The following is a 20,304-nucleotide window of genomic DNA, read 5'->3' on the forward strand; positions in this document are numbered from 1 at the left end:
CCATACTGTGATGCATTGTTAAGCAAATCATGTTTTGCCTCCTCTAAAAGGATGGGGTTTCCTATCATCTTATTTAGGTTTCTCATTTTTCCATTATTGTTTTTAAATGAAATGGATGAATTGTGTCAGGCTGTGTTGTTATTTTCCAAACAAAGCCCCAAGCACATACACGTTCTTCTCCCCACCAGGTTCCTGTGGACTTCTTATGTAAGGTAGCAATACCATGGGCTTCCCTGGTGGCTCAGCTGGTAAAGAATCTGCCTGCAATGCAGGAGACCTGGGTTTGATCCCCGGGTTGGGAAGATCCCCTGGAGAAGGGGAAGGCTACCCACTCAGTATTCTGGCCTGGAGAATTCCATGGACTGTCTAGTCCATGGGGTCACAAAGAATCAGACACAACTGAGTGACTTTCACTTCACCATATGCTCCAAATTCAAAAAAAGTCCTCAGGATCCTAGTTATCAGTTCCGAAAATGAATATGAACAATATATATAGAGAGAGTATCATATTTCAATAATATGACCTCTCCTACCAATGCCTTTAATTCAAAGAAAAACACCACAGATTTTTTTCATATTTCAGTTTTAATAAAATTTACAGCTCAAATCAATAAGAATAAAAACAAATTCTGAATAGATGTATTAAATATTATTAAATTATAATTATAAAAGGGGACTTCATACATGATTATTCAACAAGCATGTTATGAAAACTCATACCCAAAATATCATTTCTCTTTGGCGTGATCAGGCATAATTTACATAATTAAATATATAATTCATACATATATAGAATGTTAGCCATATAATAACATATATATAGCAAAAATAAAGTATAATAGCATAAATTTTAATATTCTATTTGCAATATATGAATTGAACTTTGTATTCAACATTTTCAAATTTCTGTATACATGAAGATAAACCAGGGAAGATCTTGTCTTACGCTTGGACACAGATCACCAGCTATTTCTGAGAAGTTTCTTATTTCACTCATCTTAATACACCATAAAATTAGAAGTTTCATCTCTTTTTATGTTTAGTATGATCCCAGATATTTTTTTTCTTTCAAATTAGATTTACATTCTTAAGAAATGCCTGTGAGAAGGAAGAAGAAAAATGTTATTTATGACCAGGTTTTTATCCTACTTACACATATGCATAGTTTTAATATAGCTATATTTTCTTTTGCTTAAAGAATCTGTGGACTCTTAATTTATAGTCTAACTCTGAGGGTGTACATTAAAGTGTGTGTGGAGCAGGTGAGGGGTTTATCCGTACTTTTAGAAAGTTCGTTTTTTATTTATTTTTAGAATTTGTTTCTTGTCCATACTGCACGGCTTGTGGAGTCTTGGTTTCCCAACCAGGGATTGAACCAGAGCTCTCAGCAGTGAAAGCACTAATTCCTAACCACTGAACCACCAGGGAATTCCCTAGAAAGTTTAAATGATGACTTCCACCACTGAAGTTTTAATAAGATACCTGCATCAGCCAAAAAATAAACTTGGCATCACCTAAACAATGCAAAAATATTCCTAAAATGTATTAATCTGTAATACTCTAACACCTTGTTAACTCCTTGGAGACAAATCATCAGAGATGACTCCTGCAGAAGACCTCACTAAATCTCCAAACTCTGCAATTTCAAAGGGGCCTGTTTATCAGCTCTGTCCTCTATGAATCTTGTCCAAGGAGAATGTAAGCTTGCATTTAATATTTTAAATTATAATACTTGTTTCTTTGAGAACTTTTCCAGTTATGATGTTGCCTCTTGGACTTTATATAAACTTACTCATAAGAATAAAATATATCAACTGATTCCAGTATCTTGCCATTGAACACTGAAGTGATCTAGCTCGATTTCTTAATCTAAAGAACAATCCAAAGAACAAGATAAGCATGACCTCACTTAGGTCACTTCATGAGCCTAATGGGACTTCCCAGGTGACTCGGTGGTAAAGAGTCTGCCTGCCATTGCAGAAGATACAGTTTCAATCCCTGAGTCAGGAAGATTCCCTGGAGAAGGAAATGGCAACCCACTCCAGTATTCTTGCCTGGGAAATCCCGTGGATAGGGGAGCCTGGTGGGCTACAGTCCATGGGGTCACAAAGAGTGAATGAACCACCACAATCCAAGAGTCTAATGAATTTTCTTGATTTACTCATTAGTCAAAAGGTTTGAGAGTAACTGATTCAAGTATCTTGCCACTTGAACACTGAAATGATCTAGCTCAATTTCTTAATCTAAAAAACGGCAGCTTTGTAGTTCAGCAACTTTCAACGTGCAGAATTGAGTGCCAATTATTATTATTAATTTATCATTGCTTTTAAAATAAGAAAAGCAACAACAATAGGTCAGAATTGTTTCAGTAAAGGTCACCACAAAACTATCAGATGGATAAGTAAATTCCCATATACTTATCTGAGATAGAATAAGTTATGATCAACCTAGACAACATATTAAAAAGAAGAGATATTACTTTGCCAACAAAGGTCTGTCTAGTCAAGACTATGGTTTTTCCAACAGTCATGTATGGCTGTGAGAGTTGGACTATGATAAAAGCTGAGCACCAAAGAACTGATGCTTGTGAACTGTGGTGTTGGAGAAGACCCTTGAGAGTTCCTTGGACTGCAAGGAGATCCAACCAGTTCATCCTAAAGGAGATCAGTCCTGATTGTTCATTGGAAGAACTGATGTTGAAGCTGAAACTCTAATACTTTGGCCAACTGATGTGAAGAGCTGACTCGTTTGAAAAGCCCCTGATGCTGGGAAAGATTGATGGTAGGAGGAGAAGGGGATGACAGAGGATGAGATGGTTGGATGGCATCACCGACTCAATGGACATGAGTTTCAGGAGTTGGTGATGGACAGGGAGACCTGGCGTGCTGCAGTCCATGGGGTCACAACGAGTCAGACATAACTGAGTGACTGAACTGAAGTTATACTGGCCAGATCAAGATATTCACAGATACTATTAGATTACAGGTTCTCCAAGACTCAAAAGCTGAGAAGTCGGTTTCTTTAAAAGGACTTGTCCATGGTCCTGATACACTGACACCACCCCCCTGCCCCCCCAAAATGTTGACTTCGTATTACACTGGAAAGAACTACTGATTAGAAAGATCTTTGCCCAGAAATGAATACCTTTCAGTCTTTCCCATAGATTCTATGAAAGTAAAAGTCACTTAGTCATGTCTGACTCTTTGCGACCCCATGGACTACATAGTCCATGGAATTCTCCAGGCCAGAATACTACAGTGGGTAGCCATTCTCTAAGGGATCTTCCCAACCCAGGGATCAAACCCAGGTATCCCTCATTGCAGGCGGATTCTTTACCAGCTAAGCCACAAGGGAAGCCCTGGTGGGGCTTCTATAATTGTAAACAAATGTTAGAATTTATGTTTGATTTATTTAGGTCATACAAATACTTTATTGCTCTAGAGCTCCAAGGGTAATTTAGCCAGAATGAAAATTCTGACTTACCATTTCACTCTGGCAAAATATATACCAGAGCAGACAATGCCTACATGTTCATCATATGTTTGATTATTTGCTTTTCCTTCTATTCTTCTAATACTGTGTCTCTTACCTTAACCTGTATTGTATAAATCAAAATTTTAGGATCCTACTTTTATTATACTGTGATTACTTTTAAATTATTACTCTATTTTGACCAGTTTTTTTAAAGGTAGACCTTTAAATAGTTTTGTTCATCTAATGTATATTTGCACGTGATATGAAATAACATCAAATTTGAAATATTTTTTAAAATCACTCAGTAACAGTAAGGTTGCCAAAAAAGCTGTTTCTATTAATTCAATCATTGTTGAGGACATACTTTTTTGTTAATTTAATACACCATTTAGACCAGACTTTAAGTGGAAAATCCACAGATTAAGTTCACTAGATGGTGCTAAAATCAGCTTCCTGGGGTTTTTTAATTGTTCAAAATTTTAAGAAATCAAGCTGTTAAACAGAAAAAGGAAAATTGATAAACACATACTCACATGTAGGTCTTCTCCGTCTGCGAGCACAGAGGACTCACTGCTAGTCTTTTTAACAGTCTAGCACATCTTTTGTAATCTAGGAAAAACATTTAAAAGACAATTATGTGTACAGTTACTGCAAACATGGGAAAAGTTGTGTTATATTATTGTCACTAGTACTTAATAATGATAGCTGTAATTTAATAAGCATCTAATAGAGCAAGTACTTAACTGGATTTTCTCACTAATTCTCCAACTGATGTAAGCAGTTGGATGCTGTTGCTGTCTTCACTGTAGAGATGAGAAAACAGCCTGAAAATGTTAAGAATCTCATAGCTACTATTCAGCTTCATTCCAAAGCCCATAGTTTCTCCACCAGGCTGAGCTACCACTTAATCATTCTGACTAGATGTCAACAGGACTCATCCTCCCTAGTCATCAAACACAAGCATTTTTGAAAAACTTACAACAACTCTGACTCAACATCCTGGGTAAAATTAAATACCCCTCAAGATGACCACTTTAGTTTTTAAAAAAAAAACTACAAAATGTTTATAGTTCATTTTCTTTGAAAAGTAAGTTTAGACCGAGAAAGGAATTTAAAAACAGGCAACTGAGTTACCATACTTAATCACGATTTAGATAAAGGAGAGCATTTAAATATTATGCTTAGAATTGCTATTCAGTTCAGTAACTTAAGTATCCAAAAGAATTCATCAGACAACCTTTAAAATACATGCTACCATTATTCAGGAAAAAATCTATCACTTCTTATATAAATGATGTGATATGAAACTATTTATTTCTTTAAAAACTTAGGAGGAAATTTTTACTTATACTTCATGGTCATTTTTTTTTTTCATTTATATGAGACTGCCTTATTTGTGCCAAGGAATTTTAAAAATGATAAAAGGTTTAAATCCTGACAAACACCGTGGTCCTTAAGGAAATCTGGCTATTTTCAGATTTGTCTGAAATAGTCCCAATTAGAATGTGGTTTCATTCCTTTACAGTGTCAACAGCACACACACACACGCACATTAAGTGTGACTACCATCAATATTATAAACAGCACATCTTACAATATTTAGTCTATTATTTCCCACTCACAGACAGTTGAAGTTTAAGATTACATGCATCTACAGTTGGATAAAGTGTTTTGGGGGGTTGTGCCAGGTCTTAGTTGGGGCAGGATCTAGTTTCCCAACAAGGGATTGAGCCCCAGACCCCCGCACTGGGAGCACAGGGCCTTAGCCACTAGGCTACCAAGGAAGCCCCTAAGAATCTTTTAAAAGAACGAAAATGACCCAAGCTACTTACAAGCTGGCGTCGAGCAGTCCCTGGTGTTGTGATATAGTCTGTGGAAGTGTTTGCTGCACTCAGCTGAAAACGTGACTGGCCCTATCGGACGGGAAAAGAATGCTTATGGCACACATCGGTGTGTTTTCCAAACAAATTCCCTAGCACTTTCTTCATGGTGATGATATCCCTGGCTTACATCTTCCCATGCCCTTAAAAGACCTTGCCTAAGAGCATGTCTTCCCCCCACCCAGACTCTGGAGGAGGCAATGAGGTGTGTCTATTAAAAAAAACAATCAAAATCCACTTCACAGTGTCAACAACTCACATAAAAGAACCTTCAATTTAAGAAAAACTCTTCAGAATAATTAAGAGAAAAAAGCTCTAGATAGGAGGGAAAAAATCTGCAGAGAGCAAATTAAGAGGACGTGAAGAATGAAAAAACAAGTATCTCTGGCTTCTACTTTATGCTCTTCAGTTTTGTATTTAACAGGAATGAAGTTTCTATGCAGGGACATTTATTCCACTTTCTACTTAGAGTGATTTGTGTCTTATAAGCGACAAGGACTACTGTAAAGTGGACAGTGTTGAGACTTCCCTTATCTTTCCCCACAAACCAAGATAGTCCACGCCAAAATTTATCCCTATGTCTGGAGTCTGCTTTTATGGAAGTGGTAGAAGGAGAGCCCAGAGTGCCGATAGAGAAAGTTGCTCAGTTGTGTACAACTCATTGCGACCCCATGGACTGTAGCCTACCAGGCTCCTCTGTCCATAGGATTCTCCAGGCAAGAACACTGGAGTGGGTTGCCATTTCCTTCTCCAGTGGATCTTCCTGACCCAGGGATGGAACTCGTATCTCCCACATTGGCAGGCAGGTTCTTCACCACTAGGAAAAGACTAGGAATACAGTGAAGGTCGGGTGCACAGTTCACAATGATTAGGTGACTTGCTAGAACGTGGGGCACAGGATAACTGTAATGATTCACCAAGTTGCACGAAGAACCCAGGAGTGTAGTGGGAGAGGAAGCCACAGGTACTGACCATGTGACAGTGGGCTGTCAGGAAGTCTGCTCTGCCCTGCGAGAAACACTTCTACTGTGTTGCTCGCCGGGCAACATGGCTAGACCCCTATTGTATCAGGGAGAGCTCGTCACATGACTCCACCTGCTCATCCCTGGATGGCTGGGGCCACACACACTTTTGCTTAAATGGCCCGGGTCCTGTCCCAGATCACACCACGTGTTCAAAGGATTCCTTCTGACCAGAATGCCTCTCTGGTAAGGGAAAATTCTACTCATCCTTAAAGCCCAACTTTATGGTTGTGTCCCCGACAGCCGTTCCTGGTAGTCTTTGGCAAAAACATCCACTTCCTGTGTCTCCCTAAACTCTGCCTACACTTCTATCACTCACCCAGATCTGGTTTATTTCGCATTAATACTAGGTAATAGGATTTGTCCACCTTCCTGACCCAACTGTGAGCCTCTCACAGACATTTATCTTCAAATTCTCACTGTTTCATGAAGTAATCTGCATACATTCTTTTTATTTAATTGAATCACTGATAAAGTTCATGCTTACCTGTGAAATGCTTAATGAATTTGTCTTTTAAGTTCAAATCTCTTGGGAATATTTCTGAAAAGAAAAAAAGAAAAACTTTTAAATTTCTTGAATGTGTCTTCTTCATTAAAAATAACATTAGAATCACTAATTCAAAAGAATAACTTAGTAATTTTAAATATTTGAAAATAGTGATTTAAAATTTTAAATATTTTGTAATATTTAATAATGCAAAATATTGATTATATTTTTTAAAGTAAAAAAAATTAAGTGAAATTTTAATACTTCGTTTAATCTGCTGCTACTGCTGCTAAGTCGCCTCAGTCATGTCCGACTCTGTGCGACCCCACAGACAGCAGCCCATCAGGCTCCCCTGCCCCTGGGATTCTCCAGGCAAGAACACTGGAGTGGGTTGCCATTTCTTTCTCCAATGCATGAAAGTGAAAAGTGAAAGGGAAGTCGCTCAGTCGTGTCCGACTCTTAGCAACCCATGGACTGCAGCCTACCAGGCTCCTCTGCCCATGGGATTTTCCAGGCAAGAGTACTGGAATGGGGTGCCATTGCCTTCTCCATCGTTTAACCTAGTAAGTCCATAATATAATCCTTTCAATGTGTAATCAATGTTTCCCAGGGGGCACTGGTGGTAAAGAACCCATGCCAATGCAGGAGATGTAAGCAATGCCAGTTCAATCCCTGGGTCAGGAGGACTCTCTGGAAAAGGGAATGGCATCCCACCCCAGTGTTCTTGACTGGAGAATGCATGGACAGAGGAGCCTGGAGGGCTACAGTCCATGGGGTCAAGAAGAGTCATACATGACTGAAGTGACTCAGCATGTATGCTCGAAAGAAGGTGGTCTATGTTTTTTATACTAAATTTTCAAAATCTGAGGTGTATTTATCACTCACAGCACATGTCAGTTTGGACCAGCCACCCTCCAAGTGCTCAGCAGTCATAGGTACCCAGTGGCTACCATGCTGGACAGTGCAGTGATAGAATGTATCCTTCATTCCTCTGGTAGCTAATGACAATGGTATAAGAGATTCCATGTACAGATGGATTAAAAATAAAAAGATCCCTAGGTAATGCATGAAAATTATCCTGGAGCAACTTGAATAACCTCTCATCTCATTGATCCAATTTATGAAAATTTCTAGTTTTTATTTAACCAAAACAGTTACCATCTGCCACCCTCATCAATTTTAAGTTTACAATAATATATTTTTAAAGGAAAAGATTTGCATATTATGTATATAATGTTGGCAAGCTTATCTCTTGTTCTTCTTATTTAAAAATGAGCAGAGATCATGTGAAATAATAAAAAATCATAACACAGAACAACTAGAAAATAACAAAAAATGTGTTTTAGTGATTGCTTTTACCAAAAAGATAACTTGGTATAACTTAATATCTTACCAAAAAGATAATTTGCTCTGCCATGATCAATTCTATACAAAGCCATGTTAGTGGATCTTTAGTACCTTCTGAGGTGCTGAAGGGCATTGCTGTGTGTTTCAGTCTAGCATTTTTATGTACTTGAACTGAAATATTTGTTATATAGTTCCTTGAGTTACCATTTCCTTTAAAGAGATGACATGACTATTCTGCTCAGTCACTTCAGTCCTGTCCTATTCTTTGAGATGCTATGGACTGTACCCACCAGGCTCCTCTGTCCATGGGATTCTCCAGGCAAGAATATTAGAGTGGGTTGCCATGCCCTCCTCCAGGGGATCTTCCTGACCCAGGGATCGAACCCCTGTCTCTTATGTCTCCAGCACTGGCGGACAGTTTCTTTACCACTAGTGCCCCCTGGGAAACCCCATGATTCTTCTCTTTCCCAATATATTGGGTTGGCCAAAAAGTTCATTTGGGGTTTCCCATACTCTCCAATGGAAAATCCCAAATGAACTTTTTGGCCAACTCAATATAAAAACAATTATACTTTCGAAAATAAGAACTAGATTTATTACATCAGGACTGAGAGAATCACTGAGGGAAAATATAAGTATTTAAAATAATGCATATGTAGTAGTAGCTCAGTTCCCTGGATCTCTGGGAGTTGGTAAGAAATACAGGATTTCAGGCCCAGATCTAAGAGTCACTTTAATGAGAACTCTTAGTAGAGTCATTTGCACGTTTGAGAGCTGTACTCTACATCTTCCAAAAAAGACAAAAAACGTCTTGAATACTCAGCACTGAGTTCCTTCATAATCAATACGATTTAATATGACGAACTAATGCATTTGTCGTTTCTGCTTAGTAGAAGACAAGGGACAGAGTTCTTTCCAGTAGAATTCTGCCATCGTTGGGGGGAGGGGTTGTTGATGGTGTTTTGAATTTTTATCACTTCCTTACATTCAGGTACAAATAGATGCTCCAAGCTCATCCCAAGTCATCTCCTGTCCTGTGTTAGCATCAGTCATTTCTCCCAGGAGCCGCAGTTCCTCTTACAGAGCATGGTACCAGAACCAAAGTCTGGACACCAGGTGATATACTTGCTGTTACTGGGGCGCGGCTGCTCCCAGGCCCTCACAGCTGACAGAACAAGGACACGTGTGTGTCATATGTGTGGGTGCCCTGATTTTTAGTACTTCGTGTCTTCAGTTGCTCAGTAGTGTCCCAGTCTTTGTGATCCCATGGACTTCAGCCCACCAGGCTTTCGTGTCCTTCACTATCTCCCGAAGTTTGCTCAAACTCATATCCATTGAATTGATGATGCCATCCAACCATCTCATCCTAATGTCTTTTTATATAGTGATTTTTAATATACCTAGTGTTTAAATTATTTAAAATTGTACCACAATACTTAATGGATGGATTCCTAGCTGAGCTATTTCAAATCCTAAAAGATGATGTTGTTAAAAGGCTCAATATGCCAGCAAATTTGGAAAACTCAGCAGTGGCCACAGGACTGGAAAAGGTCAGTTTTCATTCCAATCTCAAAGAACGGCAATGTCAAAGATATTCAAACTCATGCACAACTGCACTCATCTCACACCCTAGCAAAGTAATGTTCAAGATTCTCTAAGTCACACTTCAACAGTATGTGAACCGAGAACTTCCAGATGTTCAAGCTGGATTTAGAAAAGGCAGAGGAACCAGAGATCAAATTACCAACATCCACTGGATCATAGAAAAAGCAAGAAAATTTCAGAAAAACATCTACTTCTGTTTCATTGACTACAATCTTTGACTGTGTGGATCACAATAAACTGTGGAAAATTCTTCAAGAGATGGGAATACCAGACCACCTAACCTGCTTCCTGAGAAACCTGCATGCAGGTCAAGAAGCAGCAGTTAGAACTGGACACGGAACAACAGACTGGTTCCAAATTGGAAAAGGAGTAGGTCAAGGCTGTATATTGTCACCTTGCTTATTTACCTTATATGCAGAGTACATCATGCAAAAAGCTGGAAAGGATGAAGCCCAAGCTGGAATCAAGATTGCCAGGGCAAATATCAATAACCTCAGATATGCAGATGACACCACCTTTACTGCAGAAAGTGAAGAGGAACTAAAGAGCCTCTTGATGAAAGTGAAAGAGGAGAGTGAATAAGCTGGCTTAAAACTCAACATTCAAAAAACGAAGATCATGGTATCGGGGCCCATCACTTCATGGCAAACAGATGGGGAAACAACGGAAACAGTGATAGATTTTATTTCTGTGGGCTCCAAAATCACTGTGGATGGTGGCTGCAGCCATGAAATTAAAAGATGCTTGCTCCTTGAAAGAAAAGATATGACAAACCTAGACAGCATATTAAAAAGCAGCGACATTACTTTGCTGACAAAGGTCCATATAGTCAAATCTATGGTTTTTCCGGTAGTCATGTATGGATATGTAAGTTGGACCATAAAGAAAGCTGAGCGCCAAAGAATTGATGCTTTTGAACTGTGATGTTGGAGAAGACTCTTAAGAGTCCCTTGGACTGAAAGGAGATCAGACCAGTCCATCCTAAAGGAACTCAGTCCTGGGTGCTCATTGGAAGGGCTGAAGCTGAAGCTCCAAGACTCTGGCCACTTGATGCGAAGAACTGACTCATTGGAAAAGACCTTGATCCTGGGAAAGACTGATGGCAGGAGAAGGGGACGACAGAGGATGAGATGGTTGGATGGCATCACCGACTCTATGGACATGAGTTTGAGTAAACTCCAGGAGTTGGTGATGGACAGGGAAGCCTGGCATGCTGCAGTCCATGGGGTCGAAGAGTCAGATATGACTGAGCGACTGAACTGAACTGAACTTGATAGAATACATTTTTGGAATGTACAGCATCTGTAATATTTCACTGATGATACTGCAAAGAATTTAGGATTCAGATTTGTCTTGTTTTAACAGGGAAATAGATGCAAAGACGTCACAGAGGAAGAGGGCCTGTAAAAGGAGGTGAATTCTGACAGTCAGAGGCAAGAGAAGTGTGTTCCTGGGGCCGGCGGCAAGGCAGAGGCAGCAGCTGCCAGTCTGTGAGAAGCAGGACCAACCCATGCGACCTGAACCCTGTGAGAACCCCAGAAAGGAAGAGAGGGCAGGTCACAGGGGACTTAATGTCCTGCCATCAAGAGAAGTTAGGACTTCCCTGGAAAACCCAGAGAAACTGCTGCTCATCTGTGACAGGAGGAAATACTGGTGCTACAAAGAATATTCATTTGTAATTGTTCATAAATGGCCTTTACATACTTGCTGTAAGCCTCATGACAGGAAGGTTTTATACTTAAAAAAAAAAAAAGCAGTAACACAAATCTGGTTCCATCAGTCTGCAGAAGAATGTACTGTCACCTCTTGAAAAGGCAAAGCCTTTCTATCAAAACTCTCAAAAAGCCCCTCTTATACTTCTGTTTCCCGTGTGCATGCATGCATGCATGCATACTAAGTCGCTTCAGTCATGTCCGAATCTTATTCGACCCTATGGACTGTAGCCCGCCAGACTCCTCTGTCCATGGGGTTCTCCAGGCAAGAACACTGGAGTAGGTTGCCATGCCCTCCTCCAGGGGATCTTCCTGACCCAGGGATCAAACCTTTGTCTCTTATGTCTCCTGCATTGGATGGTGGGCTCTTTACCACTAGCACCACCTGTTACACACTGCACACCAATTCCTTCTCTGTCCCAAGTTCCTCCAAACTCCCTCTAGTCCCACAACTGCCCACTTCTCAGCCAGCCAACCCTGTCTTTATTTCAGTAGAGGAGACCCCAGTGCTCCCCTTCTTCTGCAGAATTCTGGGCATGATGCTTTGCTCCATTCTGCTGATGTGATGGTGGAACAGTGGAGAAGCCAGGATGCAAGTAATGAAAGCACACCGGCTATTCTGAGGCCCCAGCAGGGGGCACTCCTGGCGCTAGGGAGACAGCCCGGCTTGAACCCGGGTGATTGATGGGCAGGACAAAACAAAGGCAGGACCAGACTGCAGAGACATTGGAGCGGACAAGTCTAACACGAGTTCCTTCAGCACAAGAACCAATCATGTTGGTTCGTTGTGTTCCCACACCCATCAGAGTACGTCCGGTGTGTGCTGAGCGGCTAAATGACAGCAAGACTGCCGCCCTGTGCTGCGACCTTTCAGCGGGGTACACCCCCTAGGGGCGCCTCTGCTCCCAGCCTAGGAGGGCATCTCCACGTGCGCACAGGCTCCAGAGACACTTCTGAGGAGCTTCCTCCTCCTCCCCAACCCCCCACATACCCCCTCACTCCCACACACCCCCCGCCTTCCTGCCCTGCGCGGGCCCTGCACCCCAGCGCCCGTCAGTCCTCCTAGTCTCGGGCTTTTCGCGTCTCCTGCTCGTTCACCCGCCATCCTCTCCACCTCGGTGTCCCCCAACGTTGGCTGCTACTTCTCCTTCCCCATCCACCCCTTCTACTTCATCACTCGTTGGGCAACTAAGTGGTCAGGATCCTGAGCGCCCAGAGCTGGTTCGAGAGCCGTGGGCAGCGTTTGGGCGGGGAGGAGGACTCAGCTAAGCATCCTCAACCAGCCCCCTCGCCAGCTCCGAGGGGCGCAGAAGAGCGTCGGGGCTCCAGACGCCGGTCATCTGACTTTATCCCCAAACTCGGACAGATCGGCAAGAGGCCCTGCGAGGTGCTGACCTGTCCTCCGGCCTTGGCCGCCTCTGCCGCTGGGATGGAAAGGCAGGTCCTCGGGCTGTAAGCCCGCACCCACAAGGCTTCCCACACCGGGAAGGGGAGCTTCGGGCTGGTTCCTCTGCCAGATGGGTTTCTGGTCACTTAAGTCTTGGCTGCGGTACATCTAATAATCTCATGACCTCTTTCCCTGAGTGCCAGGTACCTGCAGCGACGCCTATTCTCCGCGGTGCACGGTCAGGCTGCCCCTGCCCAGCGCGGCTCGGAGCCGTCGGAGCCCCCCCGCCCCGCCCCAGGCCCGGCGCGCGGGGATGCTCACCTGCACTCCGAGAGGCCGCGGGGAGGGACGGCTTCGGCTCCTCGCCCGCGACGTGCGCGCCCCTGAGGCCCCCGGGCCTCCCCTGCGTCCCTCGCGGGGCCAGGACGAGCGCCAGCAGGAGCAGCGCGGGCACCGGGGCGCCTGGCCTCGCCGGTCGCATGGGCGCGCGGGAGCGGCCGGAGAGCAGGCGGGTGTCGGGCGGAGGGTCCGCTCCCAGAGGACAGACGGCGGGCGACACCTGCGCGCCTCGAGGAGGGACGCGGGGCGCGGACTCAGGACGAGGACTCAGGGCTGCCGGCGGGAACAGGGCGAGTCCCAGAGCGCGGATGCTCACGGGTCCGCGCAGCCTCTCCGACGACCCAGCCTTGGCTCTGCGGGTGTCCAGGCTCCTCGCGCAAGGCCCACTCTGTCTACCGCCGCGTTCAGCCCCCTGGGCTCGAGAGAACCGGCAACTTCCCGGTCTGGACCGCGGAGAGCAGCGCGGGAGCTGCGCGCGGCGGCAGAGACGCGGCTCCCAGGCTGGAAGGTGTGGGTCCCCGGAGCTTGAGCCCCGCCCCCAGCCCCGCCCCCAGCCCGGAGCCCCGCCCGCTCCCCGACCTGGGCCGGGTTTGGGAGGGGGTGGAGGACAGCGGCTCCTTCCCGCCCACCGCCCCCGCCCTCGGCCCCGCATGGTACCCCTTGCCGCCACCTAACCTTGCGCTCGGGAGCGCAGTCCGCCGGGGTGGTCTCCTTAAGACAAAGACCTCCTCTCCAGCCTCTGGTGGATGCCCACGAGAGAGAATGAAATTAAGTCCAGCGGTTATTAAAATAAAATGGGCATCTCTCATCAAAGCGCGCCGCGTGAATCATAGCGGTTCCAGACATTTCATTCGCCCTCTTTATTGCTTTATATTAAGTATGTTGAGAAGTTCTGAAATCTCTGGCTAATTAGTTGGTTGCTTATTGTCTCCTCAGATGCAAAGTGCACAACTGGCGGAGGGAAGACGGGAGGAGTAACGCTAAACAGTCCTACAAAGACATCTTGTCACTCTCAAGTCCCCAAAAGTAATCCCAACTTTTTCAAGTGGTTTTTCTAGACGAGGTGTTGCCAAAATGTCCGGAAAATCGCGAAAACAAAGCAAGCCTTACAAGAGCCTATAAAATCGTGGCTTTGAGTGAAACTCTTGGGAGCAAAGTGTGTTTCCCGCGGGGCTCCATCTCTGGATCGGGAAGATTCCCTGGAGGAGGAAAGGGCAACCCACTCCAGTATTCTTGCCTGGAAAATCCCATGGACTAATCCCAGTCTGGTGGGCTACAGTCCACAGGGTGGCAGAGATTTGAACACGACTGAGTGACTGAGCAGGCATGCACACACGTGCTCCAGGTGACGACTGATGCTTCCCGTCACTTTACTAGCAGAGAAGCACAAGAATCTGGTGTTTTCACAGCAAACACAGCAGCGAGAGAATCCACCGTGGGACACATGGCCAAGGAATCTTAGTGAAAAAAAACAGGATGTGGTCAGGCCCTGGTGAAGGGGAATAAACTCACAGCTCTGCTCAAGGGAAATAAGACAGCAGTTCAGGGACGTTAACAGGTATCAATATTTCAAAAATTAATTTTAATCAGAAATACAAGTTGAGAATGACTGTAAAAAACAGTGGCAAAACTACAGTGTGAAATGACGCTGGTGGAAGAAGAGACCCAGAACCGACAGTGAGACAGGGAACCCATCACCTATTTGTTGGTGAAAAATCACTCTCCAACCTTGTTCATCTTGCAGCTGAAAGTTTGTACCCTTTTCCCCAACCTGTCTCTATTTCCCACAGCCCCCAACCCCTGGCAACCACTTTTCTACTCCCTGTTTTATGTGTTTGGCTTTTTAAAAGATTCCACACGTAAGTGATATCATGCAATTTTATCTTTCTCTGCCTGGCTTATCTGACTTAGTGTAATGCCCTCCAGATCCATCTATGTTGTCACAAACGACAGGGCTTCCTGCTTTTTCATCTTCCTTATCCAGTCATCTGTTGTTGATGGACACTTAGGCTCCAGATCTTGGCTACTGTGATTAATGCTGCAGTGAATATGGCAGTGCAGACATCTCTTTGAGATACAGCTTCATTTCCTTTGGGTATATACCCAGAAGCGAGACTGCTGGGTCACATGGTAGTTCCGTTTTCCATGCTGGCTGTACTTATTTTGAACCAACTGTGAACCAACGGTGCACAAGGATTCCCTTTTCTTCATATCCTCACCGACAGCATTTATTGCCATTCTTCCCTGATAGCTCAGTTGGTAAAGAATCCACCTGCAATGCAGGAGACCCCGGTTCGATTCCTGGGTTGGGAAGATCCCCTGCAGAAGGGAAAGGCTACCCACTCCAGTATTCTATCCTAGATAATTCCATGAACTGTATAGTCCATTGGGTCACAAAGAGTCAGACACAACTGAGCAACTTTCACTCACTCTATTATAGCCATACTCACAGCTGTGAGATGATCTCTCACTGTGGTTGTGATGTGAAAATTTTCCCTGATGATCAACAATGTTGAGCATCTTTTCATATATGTGCTGACCATTTGTATGTCTTCTTTGAAAAATGTCTATTCAGTTCCTATGCCCATTTTAAAATCAGGTTGTTTGGGGAGCAGGGAGCGTTGGTATTGAATCATGTGAATTTTTAATGCATTTTGGATATTAACCCCTTACCAGATATATATTTGCAAGTGTTTTCTCCCATTCAGTAGATTGCCTTTTCATTTGGGGGGGTGGTTTCCTTTGCTGTGCAGAGCTTTTATATTTATGTAGTCCCATTTGCTTAATTTCCTATTTTGTTGCACTTCCTTTTGGTGTCAAATCTAAAAACTCATTGCAAAGACCAATGTCAAGAGATTTTTTGCTATGCTTTCTTTTAGGAGTTTTACGCTTCTAGATCTTACATTCACATCTTTAATCCATTCTGAATTGATTTTTGTGTATGGTGTGAGATGGTAATCTAATTTCATTCTTTTTGAACATGGCTGTCCAGTTTTCCCCACACTATTTATTGGAGAGAGCATCCTTTCCCTAGTGTATATTTTTTACCTCTTTACCATAAATTAACTGACCCCGTATTATTAACGACCCTTTATTTATAGGCTCTCTATTCTGTTTCATTGACTCGTGTGTCTGTTTTTATGTCAGCACACACTGTTCTGATGACTATAGCTCTGTAATAGTTTTACATCACATCAGGAAATGTGATGCTTCCATTTTGTTTTCCTTTCTTTATATTGTTTTGGCTATTCATGCTCTCAAACATTTTTAAAAGATAGATTTCAAAAGGCACTAGTTGTCCAGTGGTTAGGACTCAGAGCTTTCACTGCCAAGGGCCCAGGTTCAATCTCTAGTTAGGGAAGTAAGATCCCACCTGCAAGCTATACACTATGACCAAAATAAAAGAAAAAAGATTAAGTAAAAGGCACAATTGAAAAACTCGTTGCTACACTTCCCCAAAATGATCAATAATGTAAACTTAAAATCATCATCTCTATATGTATTTTGTACCTTTTTTTATAACAAGGTTGTTTTTTTGATGAAAGTGAATAGAAGTCCTACTTCAGATCAGCTGAAATTACTGATTCAGGGTTGTCTGTTAGAAATTCAGGACCTCAATTCAGTTTTGAATTCAGGGAACACAAAAATCTGGGAGAACTTCCAAGACAAAGCATGTCATGGAGTTTGTGGACCCAGTGAAGTGAAAGTCACTAAGTCATATCCAACTCTTTGCAATCCCATGGACTATACAGTCCATGGAATTCTCTAGACCAGAATACTGGAGTGGGTAGCCTATCCTTCTCCAGGAAATCTTCCCAACCCAGGAATCGAACCGGGGTCTCCTGCATTGCGGGCAGATTCTTTACCAGCTGAGCTTCTAGGGAAGCCTTATGGACCCAAGCCCCTTCCTATAGAAACAAAAGCTTTCAAGCTCATTTCTCTGTAGAACTAGGTGTATTACATTTCACACTCACCTTTCTCTTTTTAACTATAATCTCTTATACAACTCAATTTCTTTCATAGTTTTTTCCTGCCTATATTAATGGAATTCTGTACACACACATACTTTAGACTTTAAGACTGTTACATAATATTTTACTGTCGGACTTGACCTAAACTTCATTCAATACAAATACAGTTTGAATTGAGTAATAGACAACATATTCTGCAAATATGTTGGAAGTATCCTCCTGCAATGCAGGAGACCCAGGTTTGATCCCTGGCTTGGGACAATCCCCTGGAGAAGGGAATGGCAATCCACTCTAGTATTCTTGCCTGGAAGATTCCTTGGACAGTGGAGCCTGGTGGGCTACAGTCCATGGGGTTGCAAAGAATCGGACACGACTGAGCGACTAACACATGCACACTTTTCTTTTTATCTACCAACCCTTCAGAGTTTTTGCTGTGATTCATGCAATTATATAGCAGGACAAGGGAGAGAAAAAGGAGAATATCAGTAAGGTGATTTATACCAAATGAATAAGTAAGAGGCATATTTATGACTAAATATCCTACAACAAACTAGCTTTGTGACAACATGCAGTTTCTGTCAACCATTTCAGCAATGTTTATAATTAACAAGCTTTGGCATTAGTGAGTTACATTATGGACAAAGACACTACAGTAAAACAATGTACAACACAAAATCTTTCAGTTCAGTCGCTCAGTTGTGTCCGACTCTGCGACCCCATGGATTGCAGCATGCCAGGCTTCCCTGTCCATCACCAACTCCCGGAGTTTACTCACACCCATGTCCATTGAGTAGGTGATGCCATCCAACCATCTCATCCTCTGTCCTCCCCTTCTCCTCCCTCCTTATCTCTACACAAAATATCAGGAAAGTAAGACAAAGAATCCATAGCCTGTGATAAATGTGACAGCCAATCTCATTTACCATCACAGAGTCAGAATGAGCAGACAGGTAACACCAGGCTTTTTGTCCATCTGCTGATTGGCAAGTATTCCATATTTCTTATTATCTTTGGAACAAAAAACAACTTACAGCCTAGCACATAGCACAGCAACAAAATAAAGGAAAGACGTATAGGTCTAGGGATATTGGAAAATTGCTTTCTCTCTGTGATTTCTCTCAGGTCTCTCTAAATATCTTGCCCATACATACCTTTATTTTTATTATTATTAATTTTTTGTTGCAGTCACTCTCTGTTGCTCCACACAAGCCTTCTGCAAGGGCTACTCCTCCTTGCAGTGTGCGGGCTTCTCAATGCTGTGGCTTCCTAGTTGCAGAGCGCAGGTTCTTTGTGTGCGGGCTTCAGTAGCTGTGGCTCCTGGGCTCTGGAGCACAGGCTCAGTAGCTGCGGCACAGGCTTTGTTGCTCTGCAGCATGTGGGAATCTTCCCGGACCAGAAATCGAACCATGTCCCCTGCATTGCAAGGTGGATTCTTAACCCCTGGACCCCCATGGAAGTCCCCATACATACCTCTAAAATCAAGGCAAGGCCAGAAGAGAATTACCCTGTATATTGGTACCACGTGATTCTCCTGGGTGACATAGGCTTCCTGACTGCCTGCAAATGGTCTCCATCGAAGGAGGCAACAGAGTGGACCTCACAAGATGCTTCTCTGAGGACATACAAACACATGTGACCGTGCTGTCCTAAGTAGCCACCACTCTGAACACATGGGGCTCTTTAAAGATGTTACTAAATGATGCCAGAATTATGAAAAGCTTAATTTGTGTGCCTCCTCTCACAAGTGTTTAGTCTGAGGCACCTTTATGTCACTTTTATGATTCTGAATCAGCTAAGTGGCATACTTAAATAAAGTGGGAGGACAAAGACAGTACTTATAATTCTCTAGCAAGGGCATCATCATGAGCTCTGTTCATACTTTTGAGCTGAGATACATAGATACAAAGACACAGAAACCAATTGCGATGCTCTTAGGCGAACGTTAGAAGCATTACAAACTCTGAAAGTGTTTATGTCCTGTGCTGCGTGCACATAAACCATCCAAGTGATTGAGAATAATTCAAACCAAGTAAAAGGTTGGAATTTGAAAGCATTTAATAAACTTTTATAATGTGCAATGTCACACAGAGCAAAATGAAGTATAAGACAGCACTCTGATCTTGAAGGAGAAGCAACATAGTATCTGTTAGACTGGACTTGAAGCAATAAACATTAGTCACAGGTCATGCATGGTACCAGCAGGGAGTAGCTGCAGTTAACTCAAGCAAAACATACTTGGTGGGACAGTGGATAAGACTCCACCTGCCAATGCGGGAACACAGGTCTGATCCCTGATCTGGGAAGATCCCATATACCTCAGAGCAGCTAAGCCCCGCGGGCCGCAACTACTGAGCCTGTTTCTAGGGCCCAGGAGTGACCACTACCGCGCCTACACACTGTAGGCTCAGTCCACACACTGTAGGCTCAGCCCACATGCCCTAGGGCCCATAATCTGCAATTAGAGTAGCTTGCACATTGCAGCAAAGAGCAGCCCCCACGTGCCACAACTAGAGAAACCCCATGCAGCAACAAAGACCCAGTGCGACCAAAAATAAAATAAATAAAAAAAATTTTTTTAACTGTTAAGAGCTTAAATAAAAAGAAGAAGAAGAAGTAGACTATAAGATAGAGTCTAACGTGGCATTTCTAGGAAATGGGCTCCCCAGGGAATCTACCTGGATGCATATCCCAGCTCTACACTTCATAGGCGTGTGACTTTTAGGGTACCTCACTCTCCCCAAGCCTCTGGTCCCTCCCTGCATATCAGGAATAACCCACTTACACACTCACCCACCCACAATTAAGCTCGACTTAATTTTAGTCTCCTTTAAAATAAATACAAATCTAGAAATCCCAGGATGGCCAGAGGCCAGCTGCTATGCGATCCTGTAGTTCAGCAAGAACAATTTTCAGTCCTCTGCTGGCGATGTGAACAATGTTTCCATTTCTTTGGATGAGACTGATCTCCTTTTGAGGAAGTGGCCATAGCAGGCTCTTGCCTGCAAATAGTGTCTGCTGGGCTTCCCAGGTGGCTCAGACAGTAAAGAATCTGCCTGCAATGTGGGAGACCCAGGTTTAAT

General features: G+C 43.3%; 1 protein-coding gene across 1 annotated transcript; it reads right to left on the reverse strand.

The window, feature by feature from the left end:
* Positions 1 to 1,079: 1,079 nt before the first annotated feature.
* Positions 1,080 to 13,395, reverse strand: ALKAL1 (ALK and LTK ligand 1). The gene is made up of 5 exons (XM_052652056.1): positions 13,236 to 13,395; positions 6,864 to 6,917; positions 5,307 to 5,387; positions 4,008 to 4,083; positions 1,080 to 1,098 (listed from the first exon to the last, which is right to left on the reverse strand). Exons 1-5 carry the CDS (start codon positions 13,393 to 13,395, stop codon positions 1,080 to 1,082), a joined length of 390 nt encoding a protein of 129 aa, XP_052508016.1.
* Positions 13,396 to 20,304: the final 6,909 nt, after the last annotated feature.

This window comes from Budorcas taxicolor, chromosome 14 (assembly GCF_023091745.1).
Source record: "Budorcas taxicolor isolate Tak-1 chromosome 14, Takin1.1, whole genome shotgun sequence".
In the NCBI taxonomy this organism is placed as follows: Eukaryota; Metazoa; Chordata; class Mammalia; order Artiodactyla; family Bovidae; genus Budorcas; species Budorcas taxicolor.

Coding starts and splice junctions, on each gene's coding strand:
- ALKAL1 (XM_052652056.1), bottom strand. CDS start 13,395: ATGCGACCGGCGAGGCCAGGCGCCCCGGTGCCCGCGCTGCTCCTGCTG. Junction 6,918..13,235: donor CGCGGCCTCTCGGAGTGCAG/GTGAGCATCCCC, acceptor TTTTCTTTTCAG/AAATATTCCCAAGAGATTTG. Junction 5,388..6,863: donor ATTCATTAAGCATTTCACAG/GTAAGCATGAAC, acceptor CCCGTCCGATAG/GGCCAGTCACGTTTTCAGCT.